The sequence below is a fragment of the Peromyscus maniculatus genome, chromosome 4 (assembly GCF_049852395.1).
Source record: "Peromyscus maniculatus bairdii isolate BWxNUB_F1_BW_parent chromosome 4, HU_Pman_BW_mat_3.1, whole genome shotgun sequence".
In the NCBI taxonomy this organism is placed as follows: domain Eukaryota; kingdom Metazoa; phylum Chordata; class Mammalia; order Rodentia; family Cricetidae; genus Peromyscus; species Peromyscus maniculatus.
In genome coordinates, this window is record NC_134855.1 from 89,689,654 (window position 1) to 89,714,792 (window position 25,139).

A 25,139-nucleotide genomic window follows, 5' to 3' on the forward strand; every position below is an offset into this window, starting at 1 on the left:
AAGGTAAGGTGCACTGCATAAACTCCTAGGAATTGATCATTTCCAGAAGGAGGATTAAAGAGGACTGAGAAAATGGCTCCATTTAAATATACTTGTTCTGCAAGCAGGAAATCTTGAGTTTAAATGCCCAGCATCTGTGTAAAAAGACAGGCACAATACCATGTCTCAAAATAAGAAGGTGTAGAGCAATTGATAAAGATGCACAATATCAGTTTCTGGCCTGCACATGCAGATAAACACATATGTATACTCATTACATATTCACACACATATACAACACCATACACCACACACACACACACACACAGAGAGAGAGAGAGAGAGAGAGAGAGAGAGAGAGAGAGAGAGAGAGAGAAGACAGAGAGAGAAAGAATGAGAGAGAGTGAATCAGTCTTTTGACTTTGCAAAAGACTTCAATGGTTTCTAATCAAAAGAAGTATCAGGCAAATTTCCCAGCCTCCAAAATGCATTCTCTGACTTCTGTCTACCAGTTTAATGTCTTTAAGCAGAGCTGTTGCTATAGCTTGCTCAGCTGGCCATTTCAATGTGAACTCAAGCTCAGATTTCTCATATCCAAGACATTTTAACATACTTCTTCTCAAGACAACACTTGGCAAAATGACAAATAGAATTTTAACTGTCCAGAACTGGACCCTAACAAGGGAGAGAAGTGGCCCCACTTAATTAAGAAGCTTGCAACAAGCTTCTAAATGCAGGACCCCCCTACACAAAAAAAATGGTAAAAATGGTGGAAGTGAACTGCCCAACAACCACCTTCAGCCTTGCTCCAGAAAAGAAAATATGATAGAGGTAGAGACATAGCTCAGTAGTAAGAGCACTGATGCTCTTCCAGAAGACCAGGGTCTGGTTGCCATTACACATATGGTAGCTCACAATCAATCATTTGTTACTCCAATTCTAGGGAAACTGACACATTCTTCTGCCCTCTGTCAGCCCTACGTGCATGAGGTGCACAAACACACAGATTTACAAAACATCCTACAAATAAAATAAAAGTAAATATAATTTTTAAAAAGATAATAGAGGACTTATAGAAATGATTGCTTTTCTTTAAAAGATTTATGTGAGTGTAAGTGTGTGTGCGTGCATGCGTGTGTGTGTGTGTGTGTGTGTGTGTGTGTGTGTGTGTGTGTGTGTGTGTGTGTGTGCAAGCATGCACAGGCACATGTGAGCACTGATTCCCCCCTGGGAGGCCAGAAGAAGGCATCTGATCCTTTGAAGCTGGAGGTAAAGGCAGTTTTAAGTCACATGATGTGAACTTAGCTCAGGTTCTCTGGGAGAGTAGTACTCAGTCTGAACTACTAAGCTGTCCCTCCAGCCTGCCAGGCTGATGACTGACAGATTTATTCTACTTTTATTCGATAACACTTGGCAACATCAACATAGTTTACTGATGAATTCCAATCAGTTTTAAATTTTTCATACTTGAGATATATTTCCTCAGAGGTAACTTGGCTCTTCTGTCATCAAGAAATAAATAGATGCAGTAGATAACCCCACACACATATACAAATGGGCAATGATAACTGGAACTGGTGGGTTATTAAAACAAAAGTAACTGGAGAGCACGAGAGGAGTTGGAAGGAAGATGGAAGTACATATCCCATTTTATACATGTGTGAAATTTTCAAGACTAAAGAAAAATTAATAGATCAAGGCTTCAAGAGACTTGTGTAGTATGAGAGGTATTTAGTGTGTATGTCATGTGTTTGAACATTATACCAAACATTAGAAACTATGAAAGACTAAATCCATAGTATATAAGCTTTATGAAATATTGAAAATATCATATTTAAATATGGGGTGCAATCATGAGAGTTGGCAACTCTGTACTTTATTTCCAGTTAAAAAGTAACTGAATTCTTAACTGCTTTGAGATTGAAACCACTTCCCAAGAGAGATCTTCCCAATAACACGAAAGCTGACAAAAAACACCTGACTTCTGCCAGAATCTCCCCTAAACTTATTCACATCTAGTACATATAATTCCCCTTTCAAATTCCTCCAAAAATCAACAGAATATGCTTAATGATACAAGCTTCTGATAGCACAGCAAAGGGATTATTGTTCTTAACCCCCAAAGATGTCTGAAACTCAGAAAATTCAAATAATGGCATCACATGTTTCATTTGAACTGGAAGAAAGACAATGTAATATATTAAAATGATTAAATTTAGGCCGTGTCAGGGGTGGGCTTACTCTCCTGGCATGGGTTTTAGGCTAGATGGGTCATTGGTTGGCCACTGCCTCAATCTCTAGGCCACTCTTACCCCAGCACACCCCATAGGCAGGATAAACTGTTGGTCAAAGGTTATGTGGATGCGTTGGTTTCCCACTCTCTGAAGTCTTGCCTGCTCACAGGAGATGGCCAGTTCAGTCTAGTATCCATTATTCCTAGAAGTCTTAGCTGAGGTCATCCTTACAGATTCTTGGAAGAATTCCTTGCACCAGGTTTTTAACCTGACCCTGAAATGCCCTCTCCTCCAGTAGTCTCAGTATTCACCCCTTTTCCCCTGCACTTGATCCCTCAAGTTCCCATCCCCACTCACCCGCTGACACTGCCTGGAGCATCAGGTCCTGTATGCTGAAGTTTCTGTGTCCAGCCAGCAACTCCCAAATACCTGGCAGCCACTTCCCAAATAATTGACTAGGAGACTTAATATCACACAGAAATTCTTGGCCAGTAGCTCAGGTTTGTTACTAACTAGCTCTTACACTTAAATTAACCCATATAATTCTTATCTGTGTTTAGCCACATGGTTTGGTGTGTCTTTTCTCAATAAGGCATTCTCATCTTGCTTCCTCTGCATCTGGCTGGCAACTCCTGACTCCATCCTTCCTCTTCTCAGCATTCTTAATTTGGTCGCCTCTCTTACACTTCCTGCCTGATTACAAGCCAATCAGCATTTTATTTAACCAATTCAAGTAACAAATCTTTACAGTATACAAGAGAATTATCCCACAGCATTTCACTATTTTGTCTAATTAAAAAGGAAGGTTTCAACTTTAGCATAGTAAAATTATATACAACAAAATTAGTTAAGTGCGAATTACAGTAACACTATCTAATCCATTCCCATTTGGCAAAATTAGAGAAAATGCTTAATTATCTATCTTTTCTTGGTGAATCTAAAGTTTTGTATCTAATTTATTCTTAATTATAAGTAAGGAAAACTATAATTATAACTATTTAGTCTTCAGATCCATCAAAGACCCCAGAAAGGTAAAATGTTACCTAATGACAGGGACCTCAAGCTGCCTGGACAATCACCCAAGGTTCCTCTGCAATGTGAGACATCCATCTTCAGCCTAGAGGTCTAGCATATCTGACAGACTTATCTATGAAGCAGGATTTTTGAAGGACTGACCTACCTAGTCTTGGCAAAGTTCTGTAGTCACTTTCTTTTGTGTTCTGCTTGTCCAGTTTGGACAGCATGTTGTTAAGCAGTTGAGGCAAGGTCATTTTGTTTGCCCACATGGCAAGCTTTTTCCATAAAGAAACAAACGCCATATGGAGTTTCCTTAATGTCCATCATCTTCTTTGAAGTAATTGGTACTGCCAGGAGCAGACCTATTGAAAGACCCCCGAAGGTAGTCTTCCCTCTGGAGAGACCCTCGCCCAGAGATCACACCGAGACCACAAGTCAGATGCAAACAGCAAGAGGCTTTATTCAGGAACACGGGTACCCGGGGCGACACAGTCACTCAAGAGACTCAAGAGACTGGCGCCCCGACAGGCTGGAGTGGAGGGTTTTTATAGGGTCGGGCAGCAGAAGGGCGGGTACAGAAGCGAGAAGCATGGTTTACAGGGTTCTGATTGGACGATTCATATGAGGCCAGGTTCAAACTCAGGACAGTTCGTGGTTTTTCCCCGAGCTCGACACGCCTGCTGACTTGGTTCCAAGTTGTTTTTCTGACCTTTAGTACCCTGTTCTGGGGCCAGGTGGCCGACCGTAGATACTCTGTTTGTTCCTGTGCCCATGTCCTCTAGCTGAACTTTCCCCGTACTTTTCAGGCCTTGCTCAAAATGTCGTTAGGCTAAGCAAGTATGCTGGGGTCTTTCACTATCTTACTGTCCAGAAAAGTCTAAGTTCTTAAAACATTTTAAATGCCATATTCTGTAGGTCTTTGAAGTGTTGGAAGATTACCTATCTGAAATATAACTCTGTATACCTAGAGAACCTAATTAACATGACTGCAAGTTTGACTATTAAGACAACTATTAAGTTGTATTTTTAATTATATATGACATTTTTAAATGAGATGCATAAACATAATACCCTAAACAAGAGTAGAAATATACATATAGTATAACAAAATTGACCTTAAATTTGTATTAATAAACCAAAATCCATACCAATGTAAAGTATTTTGAGATTAAAAGTTTTGGTTTTTGGTTTTTTTTTTTTAGATTAAAGTAGAATTAATAGTCTACCTTGTTTTTTTCATCATTTCGATGTCAAGGTCCTACAGGCTAGATGACCCAGAGACCTAGGACAGAACTAAACATGACTAGAAGGGGGAAAATGTCAATGTAATGATACCCAACAATATTCTGCTAGCCCAACAGTCATCAGAGAGGCTTCATCTAGCAACTGGTAGAAATAGATGCAGAGACCCACTGTCAACCATTAGATGGAGTTCAGAAAATCCTGCAGAAGAGGGAGAGAAAGGATTGAAGGAGTCAGACAGATTATAGACACCACACAAAAACTCACAGAATCAACTAACATGGCCTAATAGGAGCTCACAGAGAATCAACCGACAGCCAGGAAGCCTGCATGGGACTGACATAGGTTCTCTACATATATGTCACAATTGTGTATCTCGGTCTTCTTGGGGGACTCCTAACAGTGGGAGCAGGGTCTGTCTCCAATTATTTTACTGGCTTTTGAGACCCTACTTCTCATACTGAGTCACCTTACTCAGCCTTAATTCGTGGGGAGGTGTTTAGTCTTACTGCAACTTGATATGCCATGTTTTATTGATATCCATGGGAGACCTGCCCTTTCCTAAACAGAAATGGAGGAGGATAACATTAGTGGAAAGGGTGCCTGAACTGGCCTTCTCCTATAATCAGATTAGTGACTAGCCTAATTATCATCAAAGAGACTTCATCCAGTAACTGATGGAAGGAGATGCAGAGACCCACAGCCAAGCACTGGTCCCAGCTCAGGGAGTCCAAATGAAGAGAGGAAGAAGGGATTGTATGAGCAACAGGGGTCAAGATCATGACAGGGAACCCACAGAGACAGCTGACCTGAGCTAGTGGGAGCTCACAAACTCTGGACGACAGCTCAGGAACCTGCATGGGACCAACCTAGGCCCTCTGCATGTGGGTGACAGTTACACAGCTTGGTCTGTTTGTGAGGCCCCTAGCAATGGGATCAGGACCTGTCCCTGGTGGATGAACTGGCTTTTTTGAACCTATTCCCCATGATAGGATGCCTCACCCAGCTTTGATGCAGGAGGAGGAGCTTGGTCCTGTCTCAACTTGATATGCCATGCATTGTTGACTCCCATGGGAAACCTGCCCCTTTCTGAACAGAAGAGTGGATGGCACGGGAGATGGGAGGTGGGGAAGGGAACGGGAAAAGAGGAGGGAAGAAAAACTGTGGTTGGTATGTAAAATAAATGAAATTGTTAATAGAAAAAGAAAAGAGAAATGGAGGAGTAGTGGATGATTGGGAGATGAGAACAGAGTGACAGAGTGAGAAGGACTGGGAGAAGTGAAGGGAGGGGAAACTGTGTCCAGAATGTGAAATAAATAATTTTTTAAAAATTATTAAATGGTGCTGGAGAGATGACTCAGAGGTTAAGAGAACCATCTGCTCTTCCAGAGGTCATGAGTTCAATTCCCAGCAACCACATGGTGGCTCACGACCACCTATAATGAGATCTGGTGTCCTCTTCTGGCATGCAGGCATGCATGTAAGCAAAACATAAATCTTTAAAAATTATTAAATGTAAATATGTGGAAATGAAAGTTCAAGCACTCAAATCTGATCTTGATGGCAGTAAAGATGACTCACCAATGTTTTAGGTTTTTTTTTTTTTAATACCATCTAATTACACTGAGTGTACATGGATCCATTCTCACTTAAGTGCAGAATTAGCATAAGTCAAATCAAAGCCTATTGATCATAAGCCTTAACCAAGAACCCTATCCACCCCTCTAGGGATAACCATTGTGTGGTGTGTGTTCATTCAGATTTTTCTTGCGTTTTGCATTTAGTAATTTGACTTTGTAAATGAATGTGACTTTACTAGCTTTTCATTGTTTCACAGATGTTATACAGAATGAATCAAGGTCCAGGAAATAAGATATATCACATTCAGGTAATGGAAGAAAATTTATAAAAGAAAAGATATTCAGAGTTTGGGCAGAGTTATGAGAACAAATAAAAGATTATAAAAGAATCATGGTTGACTAGAATGATGACTTCTTATACTAAGGGCAATGCCAGGGATGGCATACAAGATGCCTGATGTGCTGCCCACATAAACTGGAGATGAGGGACCCAAAATTGTGGACCACCAACCCTCTGTGAGTTCCCCTCCGGATCTTCTGCTTTGCATGCCTCTAGAGGGCCAAGGCAGAATTGCCTATGTGTCCCGAGGTCATGCTTTATGGCATGCACATGTCACATTCTCCTCCATATAATTTACTTCTTGGGATCTTCATGTTCTGTGTTCCTAGACCAATGGTACTTTCTGTGAAATGGGATGGGAATGAAACAAATTTCACAGGAAATTATACAGAGATGATCACACAGGGTAGGGTCAAGGAAGTTATGCAGGTCATAGGAGAGAACCTGCAGCCTGGGGAAGTTTTTCAGGCTTGGATAAACTGTACCAAATGTGTGGTCAACTATATAGCACATGGTATGTTGTGTATCAGTGCACCGGACTCAATTTGGCCATGAGGAATAATTCAGTTTCTGAGGATATTCCAAGGGCATTGTGTAAAACTTGAAATCCTAAGGGGTATTGGCTGAAGACTGTGGATGGAGTAACATATAGATGGGATGACAAATGAGAAATGTGGGAATCTAGAATAGGAGGAAAATGGTGACCTCCACCAAGAAAGGGAGATGGCAACTTTAATCCAGATATTTTCATTCCTCCTGAAGGAGAGTAGAGACAATGTGGCAATGGTTGGAGTGATTGCTGCAAGTTTTATTGGGTTCCTAGATTGAAAAGAGCTGCCAGGAAAGGTGAGCTTCCTTTCATGGAAGCTCTGAAAGTTGGATTAGGTCTTGGAATTGTTGGCACAAGAAGGACAAAGTCGCTGACTTGCAGGGGCAGATCTCTTGTCTAAAGTCATTGTAGCCCGGTCATGGGCTTGGTGTTTGCAGAGGGCTGAGGAGGAACTTAGGCAGCTGCAGAGGTCTTTAAGTCAGAGCAGGCTATGTGAGAAGGAAATGACTGTCTGGTACATTAATCACTGTTCTTATTTTTACCTTTTTTTGTGAAATTGCATGTTGCTAGCCTCTGGGTGAAATGAAGATTATATAATCATTAAAGAATAAAAATAGATTGTGCTTGCTCTGGCGTTAAGCCTGGGATAGTTTCTGTGTTTAATCAAAGATGATGAAGAATATATTGGTGATTTTCTAAGCCTAACCTTTGGAATTATGAGAACACCCCATATTGGGTGATTTACCCTTTCCTTTCAGTTTCCCCTTGCTCATGAAAATAAAAGACTGAGGTTACCAAGGCAGAAGCAGAAGCGGTAGCAGAAGCTATAGCAGAAGCTGCTTAGCAACTGCAGAAGCCCAAAGTGACCTGTCAGCTTGCACAAACACTGTCTCTGAGTCATTACTATGCCTTCCAGGTATCCTGTCCTTTGGACCCCCGAAACTGCTGAGGCTGATCCCCGGCAGGGCAACAGGTCTAAGAGAAAAAGAGAGACTTGAACCACCACAAGTAAAATGTGTAGCTACAGAGCTGAGTAAACAACTTGGAGCTGTTAGCAAGAGTGGCACATTTGCTTCTGTAGCTACCACATTGGAGGGCACCCATTAGCCAGACTGTAGTATCCCCCCAGAAGCACTGTAACTCTACCTACCAAACTATTCCAAGTTTTCAAGTCACTGGTTTATAAGAAATGAAGCATGTGGGTTGACTAGTTAGCTCCATGTGTTGTGAGCTCATTATTACATTTTATCTGCTATAAAAAGTGTCCTATGGTTCAATGCAATGTTATTTGAATAACATAAAAATTAATAAAAATATTTTTAATGCACAAATGATAGGACTGGCACCAATCACTCAAAGCTTTCTTAGTAAAGTACAACCAACATAAGGATATACAGTAAGTGATTACTTATATGAACAAGACTTTACACAATAAGGAAGTCATTCGGCAGTGCAGGGAAGTCTGATCCCAATTAACCTTATCCTGTGCCTCAAGCCAGTGAACTAGTATAACGGAAATGAAAATGTCATGTAGTGAAGAGCAAGGATTCTGTGTTTACACTGAGTGTAATTACAGTGTGTCTGTCTCGGTGCACCAAATTTAATGATGCAGATGATTGCTTGCCTTGTGACTTTCATCACAGTGGTGTTATACCTGCAAATGACTGGGACCTGGAGGAACTGAAATGTGAGATCTATAAAGGACAGAAAATCTTCAGAGATGGTTTTACTGCCATATCACAGAGTACTGTTAGCAACACATGCAGCATCTTAGTACCTACTATCCACCAACTCACAAAGTGAATTGTGTGTTGCTCCAATTCTTCCTTTCAAATATCACACAATTTTTTCCTGAGTTTCACATTAGTGGGGGAAATATACTAAGAAAAAAGAAATAGGAAATAAAAATGAATAGAAATTGAATGTGTTTGAATATAATAATGCTAATCTGATAGAAAAATCATGTTTTCTTAGTTACTTGTTGATATTCCAAATGGTTCTCAAATCTTCTATACAAAATATGCATTAATTATACTCCCATGGTGTTCTCCTGATTTGAACCCCCTTCCACAGAAGAAAAACTCCAAATGGATAATGTGTACAAACTATAGGAGACAGACAAATGGCTCAGTAGACTAATCCTTTATAAGCACACCAGTAAATACATCCAGAAATTCCTGCATGTGAGACAATGTATAGTTTGATAGATTATCCAAACTTAAGATGATTCTAATCCCTAAACACATACACATATGAGCAACATTAAATGGATTCAGCATTATATATTTAATATATATTTACTTATGTATATATAATTAAAGAAGTCATAAATAAGAGAAGGAATGAAAGAGGCCAGGGATGAAATTATCTGAATACAATATTCATGTAAGAAATTCTCAAAATATAAAAAAATATAAAAGAAGAAAGAGAGAAAGTTTTCTTGTTCTAAAGGCATTAAGCATCAGTTATTTCAAATAAAGATTATTCCTTAGGAATGTAAGTTCAAGATTATTATAATCTTTGCTTTATAAATATATGTAATTCTCTGTTTTCAGGAGAGATTGTTAATCCTGAATAAGCAGGTGAATATATAAATACAGAGAGAGGGATATAGATATATACATAATTTATATACATATATGTGTGTGAAACATATATACATATATGCAAAGATTTTTGGGGTTGGTGAGCAGCAAGCTTCTACATTCATTGAAGGTACATCTAGTTAAGAAGCTTTCCTATCACTAACTAGCTGTCTGCATACTCTCTTCATTGCAACCTTCATTTCTTGATTTCTGAATGTGTAGATCACAGGATTCAGAAAAGGAGTAACAACTGCATCAAATATAGCCAGAAATTTATCCAGGTGTGTAGAAGGAGAAGGCCAGGTATAGAAGAATATCAAAGGACCAAAGAATAAGACCACCACAGAGATATGAGCTGAAAGTGTGGACAGAGCTTTGGAGGAACCACTTGAAGAGTGTTTTTGTACAGTGATTATGATGACAATATAGGAAATGATCAGTATGATGAAGGAGCCCACAGAGATGAATCCACTATTGGCTGTGACCATGAATTCCAGTTGGTAAGTGTCTATGCAGGCAAGTTTGATAAAACGAGGAAGGTCACAGTAGAAGCTGTCCAACACATTTGGTCCACAGAAAGGTAAGTCAACTACAAAAGCCAATTGAACCAGAGAGTGTATAAGGCCAACCACCCAGGCAGCCACTAAAAACAAGATGCACATCCTTGGGCTCATAATGGTCAGATAATGGAGAGGCTTACATATGGCCACATATCTGTCAAAAGCCATGGCTATGAGCAGCACCATCTCCACACCACCAATGACATGGATGAAGAAGATCTGAGTGACACAACCTCTAAAGGAGATGACTTTGTGTTTTCTGAATAAGTCATAAATCATCTTGGGAGAAGTAACAGAAGAAACACCCAAGTCAATGAAGGAGAGGTTAGCCAACAGAAAGTACATTGGAGAGTGTAAGTGAGGGTCAGATGCCACAGTAAACACAATGAGGCAGTTTCCCATCATGCTTGCCACATAAAAAGTAGAGGAGAACACAAAGAGCAATAGTTGAATACTCCAGGAGTTGGTGAGTCCCAGGAACACAAACTCTGACACCACAGACTGATTCACTCCTTCCATTGGCTTTTTTGACAGTGCTACCTGAGAGAGGAAACAAGAGAAACTATAAATTAAAACTGTATTAATGTAAAGTCCTGCATATATATAAATATGTGCTGAGCATCACTTATCATCAGAGGATCATAACTTCAAACTACAGTAAAATATCACTTACAGTTTCCAAAGATAACAAGAGAAGGTGCATGGGAAGTGTTGGGGGAGAAGAGGAAGAAGAAATGAGGTAATTGTGTTTTAAAAGCTTGAAAGTTTTTTTTTTTTTTTTTTTTTTGGTTTTTCGAAACAGGGTTTCTCTGTGTAGCTTTGCGCCTTTCCTGGAGCTCACTTGGTAGCCCAGGCTGGCCTCGAACTCACAGAGATCCACCTGCCTCTGCCTCCCGAGTGCTGGGATTAAAGGCGTGAGCCACCAACGCCCGGCGAAAGTTTTTTAAGAGACAAGTTTGGGTTGATTTTAAAATCTTGATGTGAATATAAATTAGTATATTTATTCAGGAAGACAAAAAATCTTGAAGGTACTTCAAAAATTTAAAATACAGACTGACTTTGTAGCCCAATGAATTAAAACTACAATGAGTAAGGTCCTGTGTTTGATCCTCAACACCACAAGTGATAAAGAGGTTGTAGGTCGAGAAATAAAAGGTAGAAGAAAAAAAGGAAAAGATTAAAAACTGGAAATATCAGGCTAGGGAGATGGCTTGATTAGTCAGAACATTTGCTGTGCAATCGTGAGGACCTGTGCTCAGATCCCAGCATCCAAACAAGAAGCTAATTATGGCTGTGTGTGTCTGTACCCACAGTGTTGTGAAAGATGGAAAAAGAAGGATCACTTGAGCTTGGGGAATGCCAGACTAGATCCAAGCTCAGAATGAGACCCTGTTTCAAATGAATCAAGTGGAGAATGAGAGAGCAGGACCCAGGACATTGTCATCTGGCCTCTAACACAGATAGGTCTGTGTTACTATGTGTGTGCATGTACACCTACACACACACAACATGCACACACATATGCACATGTACATACACACACATAGAGTGTACAAAGACCATACTCATATATACCACAATCACACATACACAGAAAAATAATTATAAAATTATTTTTTATTTAAATATAGAAATATCATATGATATAGCACTTCTAATTTGAAGAATATATATCCAGAAGTAGCATTCACAAACAAAGCCTGATATAGGTAAATAAGATGTGCTAAATGATAGATGAGTGGATAAAGCACACACTGACACACATAGACTATTCTTTGCCCCACTTCAAAGAAGAGGAATCCCTTTTTCCTTTTAATATGAACAAGAAGTCACTGTGATAACTGAAATTAAAGAGACACGGAAAGTCAAATTCTGAAATACCTTGGTCAGAGTGGACTCTGACGACTCTACGCTCATAGAAGCAGAAAGTCTAACAATGGATCATGAGCAAATGAGATGGTGTAGAAAGGTGAAAAACATATTTGTCAAAAGGGAAAATACACAATTAGACAAGATGGGTAGTTTCTGGAGATTCATGGCACAGTGTGGCAACTGTTAAAAACAATAGTGCCTACATGAAAATTAGTAGGGATAGAACTTCACCATTCATATTCCAAATCAGTATGGGTGGCAAATATGCTAGTTAGCTTGACTTAATCAACTTACAACATTCACATATATTTTATGTTTTTACATTTTTATATTTTAATATATTCACATATATAAAACATCAAACTATACACTATCAATATGTACAGCATCTATTTGTTGATTTGCTTTCATAAAACTGGCGGAGGAAAGGTTCCCTTTTATGCTCATGTAATTTGAAATTGTAATTATTCAAAGAAGAGTGAATTCAGAGATGTTCTTCATAAGGTGGAAGATTAACCAACACTAAAGAGAACAATTCATTGCCAAGTTCATTACACTTTCATTTAAAGATTAATATACTATCAGTTCAATTACAAAATAAGAAACTACTCACTGTTTGTTTTTTTTTAACTATCCATGTTGATATCCATGGCAAACACTACAGACCTGATTCTGACATACAGTCCTTTACTTATAACTTCTCATCTCTGGAAAATATTTAACCTCAAGGTTTATGGAATGTTTCTCCTTATCATGAAGTCTTGCTTTTATAGCATTAACATTAATGTACTGTCCTTTAATTGAGTTAACTGGACATGAAACTAACTCCCCAAATAGCAGTAGACTGATATATATTTGCATTCTGTGTAACCCATTTGTATCATATCAGGTACACAAATTGTGTCAAGAAATTTTTCTAGCAGTTGACATCATGACAAAATTAAGCATCCAAACTCAACATTCTTGCAGAGTATCAGCCTTTGAAGTACTGGGAATGATATGAAACACTGCCCTGAGGATATTCCAAATGACCTGAATCCTCTGCAAGATGATATCCTTTAATAGTAACTATATGTTCATCTCATTGGAAAATGGGTTGTCACATTATACTGTAGGGTTTTATTTTATTTAAAGAATTAGCATCGGATAATAGACAGGATTTGGCTTTTGATTCAAAAGCCAAGATTAATGCCATGCTTTAACTACTGATAGTTTAATATTAGGCAAAATACTTAAAAATCTGAGAGTTGATATTACTTATATTTACTAAAAAGCTAAAATATTGATTTATATTTAACTATCAGACTAAAATAAATACCATAACCATATACTTAATAAGTATCCAAATGTGAGTCTTCAATAAATGTTATCATTTTAGTTTCTTTTGCTTGTCCATAACAGAGTCAAACACTTGAGACAAAGTAATTTAAAAAGTGAATGCCAGTTAGCAGAAGGCACCAAAAATACAGGTCCACAATATATTAACTCTCTTTTTTAATAATATATTTTAATACCCATAGTTATTGTCTGACCAATAAATGAAATTTCAAATGTAAACTTAGTTCATTTGCTCTCAAAGAACAGTTGATCTGTATCTACTACTCATTAAAAATATATTCATTAAACCCTCCTCAATTAGATACCAACCTGTAAGGTTTAATCCTACATCTGTTTTCCTGTCTACTCATCCCAAACCTTTGAAGCAGAAAAACTTTAAAATAGGGACAAACAAATATTTGCTAAAAGATGTTCTTTATTGATTAAAAAATTTACATGTGGCTATGTAGTTTAATGAGATAGTCTAGGCAGAATTCTGAAACAACACAGCAAACTAAAGAAAAATAAGATTGTTAAAACTGAAGAATTGAGAATGAATAAATGAGAATAAAGTCAAACATTACAATGATCGCACTTGTCTAAATAGCTTTTTGCAATACCTTTGTATTATTGATTCTCTTTCTCACATTCTACCGCCCCTACTTGACAAAAATTTTAACCCTTCCCCATTTTTATAGTTTAGAAACAAAATTAATATCAGCACTGTTTACATTCTTTAGAATAAAGCAAGAAAAATAAATCTAACTCCTGGTACCTTCAGGTATTATTAGGTTCTGAAATTGCCCTCATCTTGCTGAAAAATGACATTACATAGGATAGTCAGCTTTCAGCATTGGGTCTTGTATTCTCCATGTTAAAAATTATTTTCTACTCAGGAATACATGAGACACTTTCATCTTGGAAACTCAAAAAGTACCTAATACATTTTCTTCTATTTCACAGAAAATGGTAAGTTTATACTCATCTCTTTTAAAAAGACAATAGAAAGGACAACTCTTGTCATTTTATTTGTATGTGTTATCAAACTATTTTTGTCATTAATAAGAGATTAGATCCTCATTTGTGAGCTGAAATAGTTGATTAATGCATAAATTTCACACAAAACATCACAAAGTTTTTGGCATTTTCCAGTAATATTTATATTTCCCTATGTATAATGTGGTCCTAGCTCATTATAGGAGGCAATCAGATGTTTAGCTTTATCCAATATTTTAATAAACAGCTTTAATTTGATTTTTAAGATTATGATATAATTACATCATTTCTCCCTTTCCTTCCCCCTCCAAATCACCCCATACACCCCTCCTTGATCTCTTTCCAAATTCAATGCCTCTTTATACATTGATTATTGTTACAATTATTCTCCTATGTTGTTCAATTCCTTTTCCTTACTGTGCTCTACTTTGCTCTAGACTTCCTCAAGCATTGTAGGATGCAACTCATGTCCACAGCAATTCCAATCACAAGCTAACATCTGTGAATAATCAACTTATGTTCTGTTAAATTTATTTCCATCTATCTATTTTACCTGAATGATAACAACAGCATCTTGTCTGAGTCGGGTTTCCCTGTGTCCTCTCACATAAAGTAGCATGTGGAATCTTCCATTAGGAATATATGAAGTTAATTATATACACCTTGAAGGCCACTGACCAAGAGACACTGCAAAAGCATGGCAGCTTCGAAGGAGCTCATGATTACAGAATTTTTCTCTAGAGGATTATTTGTTTCGGTCAATGTGGTAAAGAACTCTGAAACTCAGATACTACAAAGAAAGAGGGAAATAAAAGTGGAATTGTTTTGTTCTCATTAAGCTACTTGGATACAATAATTGATAATTACTCATTGCAATTATTCCTTACTTTAAGATAAATAATTTCTCAAAATTAACTACAAATAATCAATGGATTAGAAATATGCTAGGCCAATGAGTTGGCTCAATGGATAAAAGCACTTAACATCAAGCCTGAGGACCTGAGTTCAACCCCTGAAACTAATGTGTGGAAGAAGAGAACTGACTCCTAAGAGTTGACTCCATCTCCAAAAATAAACACTAACTATGAAAAATTTTTAACCTCATAACTTCATTGTTTTGATGCTGAATAAAATTTATTTGTGTATATGTACCACATTCTCATTATTTATTCATCAGATAATCTGTAAATTATTTCATTTTCTAGTTATTATGAATAGAACAGCAAAAAAGTGTATATATAAATCTATTTTCAGTAGAATATAGTCTGTGGTCATTTGAATAAGAATATCTGCATATGCTCAAATGTTTGAATATTTGGTCCCCAGTTAGTGGAACTGTTTGGGTAGGTTTTTGGGGGTGTGCCCTACCCCATAGAAGTATGTTACTGTGATGGACACTGACAGTTCAAAGCTCTGCACCATTCCCAGTGCTCTGTTTTGTGCTTACAGTAAGAGATGTAAGCTCTAGTTCCAGTCACCATGCTTCTGCTCTGCCATCATGGATGCTTATTTCTCTATAATTATAAATCCAAATAAACTCTTCCTTCTAGAAGTTGCTTCAGTCATGATGTTTCATCTCATATAAATGAAAAGGTAAGAAAGACAGAGTCCTTTAGGTATGTGGCCATGAGCGGTATAACTGGTAAAATGGTAGTTCTATTTTAGTTTTTTTTCATTCTTAATTTACTTTTTAAACTTTTCATACAATGTATTTTGGTCACCCTCTTTCGCCTAACTCCAACTCCTCCCACTCCCCATCCCTACAAACCCAAATTCATATTCTTACCCTCTCTTTAAAAAACCAACCAAAGCAAAAAAAAAAAAAAGCTTTAATAAACACTAAAAACAAACAACAACAAAAACATGGAGTCTGTTTTGTGTTGGACAACTATATCTTGAGCATACAGCCTTCTCTGGGGTCAGTGAAGGAAAATGATTTTCCCTGTCCAGCATCTATCAATTGCAATAGCTTCTTGGCTGTGGAAACTTATGCCCATTTCCCCTTCTTGCTGATGGGGTATTTTCTGGTTTAAACTTGTGCAAATATTGTACATGCTATTATAGTCTCTGATAGTTCATTTGCTCAACAGCAATTCTGTGTCTGGAATACGCTGTTTCCTTAAAATTATCTATCATCTTTGGCTATTATAATCTGTCTGTCTCCTCTTCCACATGGATCTCTGAACCTTGAGGGGAGAGGTGAAATACAGTCATCGCACTTAGGGATAGATGATCCAAAGTCTCTCACACTGTTCATGTTGTCCAGTTATGGGTCTCTGTGTTAATTATGCTCTGCTGCAAAAAGAAGAATCATTGATGAGGGTTGAGCCATACAATAATCTATGGGTATAGTAATATGTTGTTTAGAGTCATTTTATTAGCAGAATAATTGTAGTACATTTTTCTATTGTGTCTATATCCTATGTAGTCTCAGGTCCTTGACATAATTAGCAGTGTCAGATGTGGGTTCCATATCATTGAATAGGTTTTAAATTCAATCAAATAATGGTTTGTTATTTCCATGGAATTTGTGTCACTGTTGCAAAAGTGGGTATATCTTGCAGGTAGGTATAGATGGAGTTTCTCTGTGTCCTGGCAGATGCTCCCAAATAACCACACAGAGACTCATTATTAATGATATATGCTCAGCTGAAAGCTTAGACCTGTTTTTAACTAGCTCTTATAATTTAACCCATTTTTATTAATCTGTGTGCTGCCCCAAGGCTCGTTTGCCTCATCTATGAACTTCCCATGTTGCTTCTTCCTCATCTGGCTTGTGACTCTTTCAACTCCACCCACCTTCTTCTCAACATTCTCTCTGCCCTGAAAATCCTGCCTAGGTATCAACAAATCAGCTTTTGTTAACAATGATAGCAACACATCAGTTGTTCACAGTGTGCAGAAGGATTATTCTATAGAATTTCCCCCTTTTGTCTAATTAAAAAGAAAGGTTTGGGCTATAACATAGTAAAAACTACATATAACATAGTTAAACTATAAATAATCAAGTAAAAATTATATTTACAATATCCAGTTCATTTATATTTGGCAAAATTAGAGAAAATGCTCTATTGTCTATCTTATCTTTGTGAGTCTAAAGTTTTATACCTAATTTATCTTTTATCATAACTAAGGAAAATTTTAAGTCTAATTATTTAGTCTTTAGCTCCATCAAAGACCCCATAAGGGTGTAGTGTTACCTAATGACAAGAACATCTGGCTGCCTAGACAGTCACCCAAAGTACTTCTACTAATCCAATTTTAGCCTACAGGCCTAATATATCTGAGAGACATTTTTGAGAGGCAGGGAATTTTGAATGACTGTCTTACTTTGTCTTAGCAAAGTTTGACAGTTGTTTTCTTTTGCATCCTGCTGGCCCAGTTTGAACAATATACTATCAGCAATTGAGGCAAAGGCAGTTTTTTTGCTCAAAAGGCTAGTTTTTGCCATAAAGAAAGAAAACTCTATACAGAGGTTCTTCAATGCCCATCATCTTCTTTTGAAGTAAATTGGTGCTGTCAGGAGAAAACACGCCTTACTGTCATGAAAAGCCTTAGGTTATTAAGCATATTAAATGCCATATTCTACATATCTTTGAAGTGTTTGAAGACCATCTATCTATTGAAATATATTTCTGTATGACCTTGAAAACATATCTAACATGACTATAAGTTTGATAGTTGTGGGTGACTATTAACCTATATTTCTTTATTATCCTAAATAGCTTTCAAGGGCTAAAACTTTACATTGCATAATTAAATAAGCTGTATAGGTACAAGCTGTTAGGCACAATACCTTAAACAAAAATAGAAATACATGTCCTATATAACAAAAATAACCTTTAATTTGTATCAGTATACAAAAATCCATACCAATGTAAAATTTTTGACATTAATAGTTGCTTTTAGGATTAAAGTGGATTCAATAATCTACCCCTTTTTCCTACCATTCCTGTAACATATCCACCATTTTTCCTGTAGAATGAGATCTTTAAATTTAACTCTTGTTTAACTTTTTTCTGACTATCACCAATAACAACTTGTAACCAAACTCCTTAAATGATAACAAATACTCATAATCCATCTTTTGAGAATGTGGGCATTGTTTTCTCTAGACTGTTTCCTATTGTCTGGGGGCACTGGCATCTTTGGAGGTTCCTCCAAAGATTTCCTTGAGAAAATCAGGATAATTGTTAAGTATTGGCTGGAGTAGTTTGTGAGTCTGGACCATCTCAGTCAGTAGCCTTGAACCTGTTCTGGATGCAGAACTCTGAGGAAACAGGCATTTTGATGCTGGATCACCTGAGCCATCCATTTTCATTAGCTTCTGGTCCCCTTGGTCTAAAAGTACATAAACTTGTAAAGGTTGCACACATTTCTCTATTAATACAAGTAGTGTTGTATGCAAGTAGCCAACGACAATTTTTTGTTTTATGTTTGAGCAGGTAAAATATGCATTGCAATTTTGTAGTTTTTTTAGGTTTATTTCTTTATGTCTGTAGGCAGGATTTTCAGGGAGTCTTCCACAATCAAACCTAATCCATATCAACCCGGAATGAATCCATAGCCTCCCATTTCCTATGGAAATAAAAGCATACTAACCTCTTTTCCCCAGAGTAACACATTTTTTACTTTCATTTGAAATCAAGACATTTTTTAAATGTATGGGTTGGTTTGAACCAGTGTTTTCATAATCCAATGTGTGTTAGCAGCTGTCATTCCTTCCTCAGCAGTCAGAAAATTCAAAGACAACACAATAACATACAGGATCCGGACTCTCCATGTATTTTCCATCTTTGCGAGGCTTTTGTCTTTTATATTACTTTATTCCTTCTTTAAAGACTTTATTATTTTTAAACTCTTTCTTCTATGACTATCTATACCATTTCTCTTTTTCTCTCCCAAGTCTATGTACAATTTTAAACACACTGTGACCTGTTTAAAGGATTTTTTCCAACTGGATCTGTCTTACTGCCTATCTGTAATCTTTTCTGTCTACATGAGCAAAACTTAAACCCACCATAAGGCTTAGTTCATGATGTGCTGGCACGTCTCATTCTGGCGACTCAAGCCCACAGGCATGAGGGACATGAGACTAGGAAGCCACATTTGGCTTCATTTTTGTGTATTTAAAACCTTTTTTTAAGATTTTTCAAGTCTTAAGTGGCTGTAGGTGCTGCATGCTTGGGCATCATTTGTAGGTAGAGTTTCTCTGTATCACGGCAAATACTCTGGAATAACCAGAGACATTATTAATTATAAATGCTAGGCCAATAACTTAGACTTGTTTTTAACTAGCTCTTATTACTTAAATTAAACCATTTCTATTAATCTATGTGCTGCCCTAAGGCTCATTTACCTCATCTATGAACTTCTCATGCTTTTTCTTCTGTATTTGGCTCAAAACTCCTCCATCTCTGACCTACTTGTTCCCAGCATTCTCTCTGCCCCAAAAATCCTGCCTAGCTATCAGTCAATCAGTTTTTTATTAAGAATGAAAGGAGCACATCTTCACAGTGTACAGAAGGACTATTTCACAGCAGGTAGGACACTACTCTAACTCACAGGGTTTGTGACTTGGTGAAACTGATGATTACTTTTCTTCTCCAGTCCTGTGCATAGTACCTTCCAGCACTATGAACACTAGTCAGTAATTTTTAGATGCCTCCACACTGATTTCCATAGTGACTGCGTCTATAACCCCAATAATAGTGAATAAGGATTCTACTTTTCTGACATTCTCACCAACAGTTGTCATTTGTTTTCTTGATTCTGACTGGCGGGAGATGGAACTCCATCATAGTTCTAATTTGCACTTCCCTAGTGGCTAATGATGTTGAAATTTTAAAACACTTTTTCTTCTTTTTTCTTTATTCTTTTCTCATGCAATAAATCCTAACTGCAACTTCCCCTCCCCCATCCTCCACCCAATGCCCCCCATTTCTCTACCCCCCAGATCCACTTCTCTGTTTCTCTTCAGGAAAGAGCAGACCCCCCAGAGATGTCAACAGAACATGCCATAACAAGAAACAATAAGACTAGGCACAAACCCTCATTTCAAGGCTGGAGGCAACCCAGTAGGAGGAAAAGGGTCCCGCAAGCAGGCAAAAGAGTCTGAGATACCCCCATTGCCACTGTTATGTGTCCCACAAAAACTCCAAGCTAAATAACCACAGTAAGTATGCAGAGTACCTGGTGCAGACAACTCCAGGCTCCACGGTTACTGCTTCCATCTCTGTGAGCCCATGTGAGCCTTGCTTTGTTGATTCTGTGGTCCTTGTTTTCCTGGTGTCCTCTGGCTCCTACAAATCCTTCCTCCCAATCTTCTGCAGGTTTTCCAAGCTCCACCTGGCTTTGGGTCTGCACATCTGCTCCCATCATCTGCTAGAGGAAGCCTCTCTAAATGATGGCTGGGCTAGGCAACAATCTATTAGTATAGCAGAATATCTTCAGGAATCATTTCATTGAATTTTCCCTAGTCATGTTTGATTTTATCCCGGGTTTCAGAGCCATCCAGCTTCCAGGTCCTGGCCTGCTAGGCAGGGTTGGGCATGTGCTCCTTCTTGTGGCTTAGGCCTCAGGTTAAACCAGTAAATAGTTGGGCACTCCCACAAGCTCTGAGCCACCATTGCCCAAGGACATCTCGCAGGCAAGACAGGTTGTGGGTCTAAGGTTTTGTGGTGGGTTAGTGTCCCAGTCTCATCCACTGGGGAGCCTTGCCTGGTTACAGAAGAAGGCCAGTTCAGGCTCCATATCCTCCAAAACATTTATTAACTTTTGCAACTTCCCTTTTGAGAATGTTCTGTTTAGCTCTACAACCCGTTTTAATTAGGTTGTTTTCTTCATAGAGATTTTAGGTCTTGATATAGTCTAGATGGCAATGTTCTGTCAGATATTTAGGTAGGAAAGATTTTCTCCCATGCAGTAGACTACCTCTTCACTCAATTGACAATTTTCTCTACCATACAGAAGCTTTATAATTTCATAAAGACCCATTGTTGGCTTTATTTCCTAAGCAACCAGAGTCCTATTTAGAAAATATTTCCCTAGCCTATATCATATAATGTACTAACTACTATAGTGGTTTGAATGAGAAATGCCCCTCATAGGGCTCAGGTATTTGAACACTTGGTTAGTTGGTGGTGCTGTTTGGAGAGTTATGGAACTTGTAGGATATGGACTTTTGCTGAAGAGTACATTTTCAGAGGTGGGTTTTGAGAGTTTTAGCCTCATGCCACTTCCAGTTCATTCTCTACGTTCTGTGTATGGCTGACAATGCGATTAGCCAACTCCCACCTGCAACACCCTCTGCAATGCACTCCTTGCTGTACGGACTTCCCCTCTGGAACCATAAGCCAAAATAAACTCTTACATTAGTTGTTTTTGGTCATGGTATTTTTCCACAAAAAAAGTAACTAATACAACTATCCACTTTTCCTCTAACAGTTTCAGAGTTTCAAAACCATTTTAGCACTTTCTGTTGTCTTTTTGCTCTATCTAAAAATCAAATCCTTATATTGAATAACAGCAGAGAGAAGGAGAAATTTTTCTTCTGATTTTAAATAGAGTGCTTCAAATTTTTTCTCCATTTAGCATAATGTTGGGTATAGATTTATAGGGTACAGCTTTTATCTTGAGATTGCTTCTTTCTAACACTAGCATATTCATGATTTTTACCATAAAATAATGAATTATGTCAAAGGCTGTCTCTGTATTTACAGAGATGATGTTACAATTTCTGACTTTAAGGCTATTTATGTGATTAACCACATTTATTGATTTTAGCATGTTGACCCACCCTTGTATCTATGAATGAAGCCAAATGGATACTAACAAAAAAATCTTTGGTATTTCTTGAATTCTGCTTACAATTATTTGGGGCACTTGCATTTAGCATATACATACACATAATTTAAAAAGAGTAAAAAGTGTCCCTTTACCTAAAGACATTAAAGGAACATTCACTCTTCTATATCTAATAGCTTTCATCAGGGAAATGTTATTCTGCAGGGATTTAGATTTATTATATTTTTGCTATATAAATAAATGGAATATTTCATTCCTTACAAAGTATAGGACAAAAATATCATATATATGAATATAAATAAATGTCAACATAGGTAAGGAAATATTTTTCTCAGAAATTGTTTAACAATGAATGTCTGTACTCCGTTAAGAATGATCAGAGTGCAAGTGTTTAATTATTTTTCTATAACCCAGTATCTGGTTAAATACTCTCATCATTGCCATTTTCATTTCTTGGTTCCTCAATGTATAGATCACAGGGTTCAGAAACGGAGTAACAACTGCATCAAATATGGGCAGAAACTTATCCAAGTGTGTGGAAGAAGAAGGCCATGTATAGATGAACATCACAGGACCAAAGAATAAGACGACCACAGTCACATGAGCCGAGAGTGTGGACAGAGCCTTGGAGGAGCCACTTGAAGAGTGTTTTTGTACAGTGATTATGATGACAATATAGGAAATGATCAGTATGAAGAAGGAGCCCACTGACATAAATCCACTATTGACTGAGACCAGTAATTTCAGTCTGTATGTATCTGTGCAAGCAAGTTTGATGAATCTGGGAAAGTCACAGTAGAAGCTGTCCAACACATTTGGTCCACAGAATGGTAAGTTTACTACAAAAGCCAGTTGAACCAAAGAATGCATAAAGCCAACAACCCAGGAAGCTACTGAAAACAAGATGCACATCTTTGGGCTCATAATAGTCAGATAATGAAGAGGCTTACATATGGCTACATATCTGTCAAAGGCCATGGCTATGAGCAGCACCATCTCCACACCACCAATGAAGTGAATGAAGAAGATTTGAGTGACACAACCTCTAAAGGAGATGACTTTATGCTTTCTCAGCAGATCATACATCATCTTGGGGGAAATAACAGAAGAAACACCCAAGTCAATGAAGGAGAGGTTAGCCAACAGAAAGTACATAGGAGAATGTAAGTGAGGGTCAGAAGCCACAGTGAACACGATGAGGGAGTTTCCTGTCATGCTTGCTACATAAAAGATGGAGGAGAACACAAAAAGGAATAACTGGATGTCCCAAGAGTTGGTGAGTCCCAGGAACAAAAACTCTGGCACAACAGATTGATTCACTCCTTCCATTGGCTTTGTTGACAGTGCTACCTGAAGGAGGAAATGTGAGAAACTATTAATTATATAAATAGGAGAATCCCCAAGTTATGAAAGCCTGTTTTCACTATAACATTGCAACTAACTTTGAAGTGAGTAATGTGAGAGCTGTAAGTTCTATACATAATTAACAATCATAAATTATAAATTAGTTTGAAATATGACTTAACACCTGTAACAAAAGCTTTTATCAAAACATGAAAAATAAAAAGATTTGATGCATTTTAAAAGAGGATATTAGGGCCTGGAGACATGGCTCATCATTAAAGAGCACTTGCTATTCTTCCAAAGACCCCAGTTTTGTTCTTAGCATCCATATCAAGTAACTGACAGTGGTCTACAGTTCTAGTTTCAGGGAATCTAATGACATGTCTTGGTTTCCATGAGATTTCCATAAATATGGACATAAACTTAGGCACAAAGACACATAAATAATTTTTAAATGAACCTTTATAAAGAGAATATTCTTACAGATTGTTGGTGACACTGTAAATTAACACATCCATTAAAGAAAAAAGTATGGAAAGTTTTCAAAAACTAGAGTACAGACTAGATTTGCCCCACAGTATTGGTGTGCTTGTCTAACGTATTTAAGACCCTGGGTTTATTCTTAACAGTGCAAAACAAAAAGAAAAGTGGGGGAGGGGTTGTAAGGTAGAAAAAAGAAGACAAGAGAAAAGATACAAATGATTGATTAAAATAGAATTACCATATAATATAGAAATCCTCACCTTAAGGGTATATAGCCAGAAGAAAACATTATCATGTCAATATGTTTTCCCCTTTTCATTGTACCATTATGCATAAAAATTAGTATTATGATGAACAACCTCTGTTCATTGAGCATTGATAGACACATGGATTACAAACACACATACATATATACACAAAAATCATGTAAGTATACTTTTTCATAACTCTGTAAAAATATTTATCATATTATACTGTAGTTTCATTTTATTTAGAGAAGAATCAGCAGAGTAGACAACATAAGGGCTTTGGATTCCAAACCCATGATTAATCAGCTATGTACTGTCTACCATCAGAAAAGATACTGAAACCCTCAACCTTGTGTTTTATTTCCGTTTAAACAAAATGGTTTTAATGGTTGCTTCAGTTAAGTTATAGGAATGAAACAAAGGTCAGAATCATGTATTTGGCAAGAATTGGGCAGGACAGGGTGGGATGGCCATAGACACAGTCATGTCCGCAATAAATAGGTGCTCCATTTGTGGATGTTTAATAAATGTTTATAATATCAGTGCCTTTCTTCCTATTTCTCTTGCTCATAATAGAGACAAACTCATAAGATAAATTACTCAAAAACAGTAATGAATGTGAATAAGCAGAGTGTATCACAATACCATTCCCAAAACATGTTTCAAAATGTACTATCCCCCATTCAGTAACATATTACTTCACATCATTTTATCAACCAAAAAAACAACACTTTTTATTTTATTTATTTATTTTAATTTTATATGTAAAATTAGTGCATTTGCTCTCATGGAATATTAAATGTATGTTTAGTGCTCAATAAAAGTTCAATTAAGTGATTTATTTCTCAAACAGCAACCCCTATACAGCTGAATTTATATCTGTCTTCATACTAGCATCCCAAAGTTTAGAATCTGAAAACCTAGAAAATGAGGGAAAATAAGTGTTTGGTTAAAATGGAAAATTCTTTATTTATGTTATTTAAAAC

The 25,139-nt window shown here is 37.3% G+C and overlaps 2 protein-coding genes across 2 annotated transcripts; both read right to left on the reverse strand.

Moving 5' to 3' along the window:
- Nucleotides 1–9,667: 9,667 nt before the first annotated feature.
- LOC102912949 (olfactory receptor 4F21-like) lies at nt 9,668–10,606 on the reverse strand. The gene has a single exon (XM_006994507.1). The coding sequence runs from the start codon at nt 10,604–10,606 to the stop codon at nt 9,668–9,670; it is 939 nt and encodes a 312-aa protein (XP_006994569.1).
- An 11,838-nt stretch (nt 10,607–22,444) lies between these two features.
- Nucleotides 22,445–23,410, reverse strand: LOC102908659 (olfactory receptor 4F3/4F16/4F29-like). The gene has a single exon (XM_006999000.4). It carries the CDS (start codon nt 23,405–23,407, stop codon nt 22,445–22,447), a length of 963 nt encoding a protein of 320 aa, XP_006999062.3. The 5' UTR covers nt 23,408–23,410.
- Between the last annotated feature and the right edge of the window lie 1,729 nt (nt 23,411–25,139).

Bases quoted from the DNA above. Each gene is read 5' to 3' on its own strand.
- LOC102912949 (XM_006994507.1), bottom strand. From the start codon at position 10,606: ATGGAAGGAGTGAATCAGTCTGTGGTGTCAGAGTTTGTGTTCCTGGGA.
- LOC102908659 (XM_006999000.4), bottom strand. From the start codon at position 23,407: ATGGAAGGAGTGAATCAATCTGTTGTGCCAGAGTTTTTGTTCCTGGGA.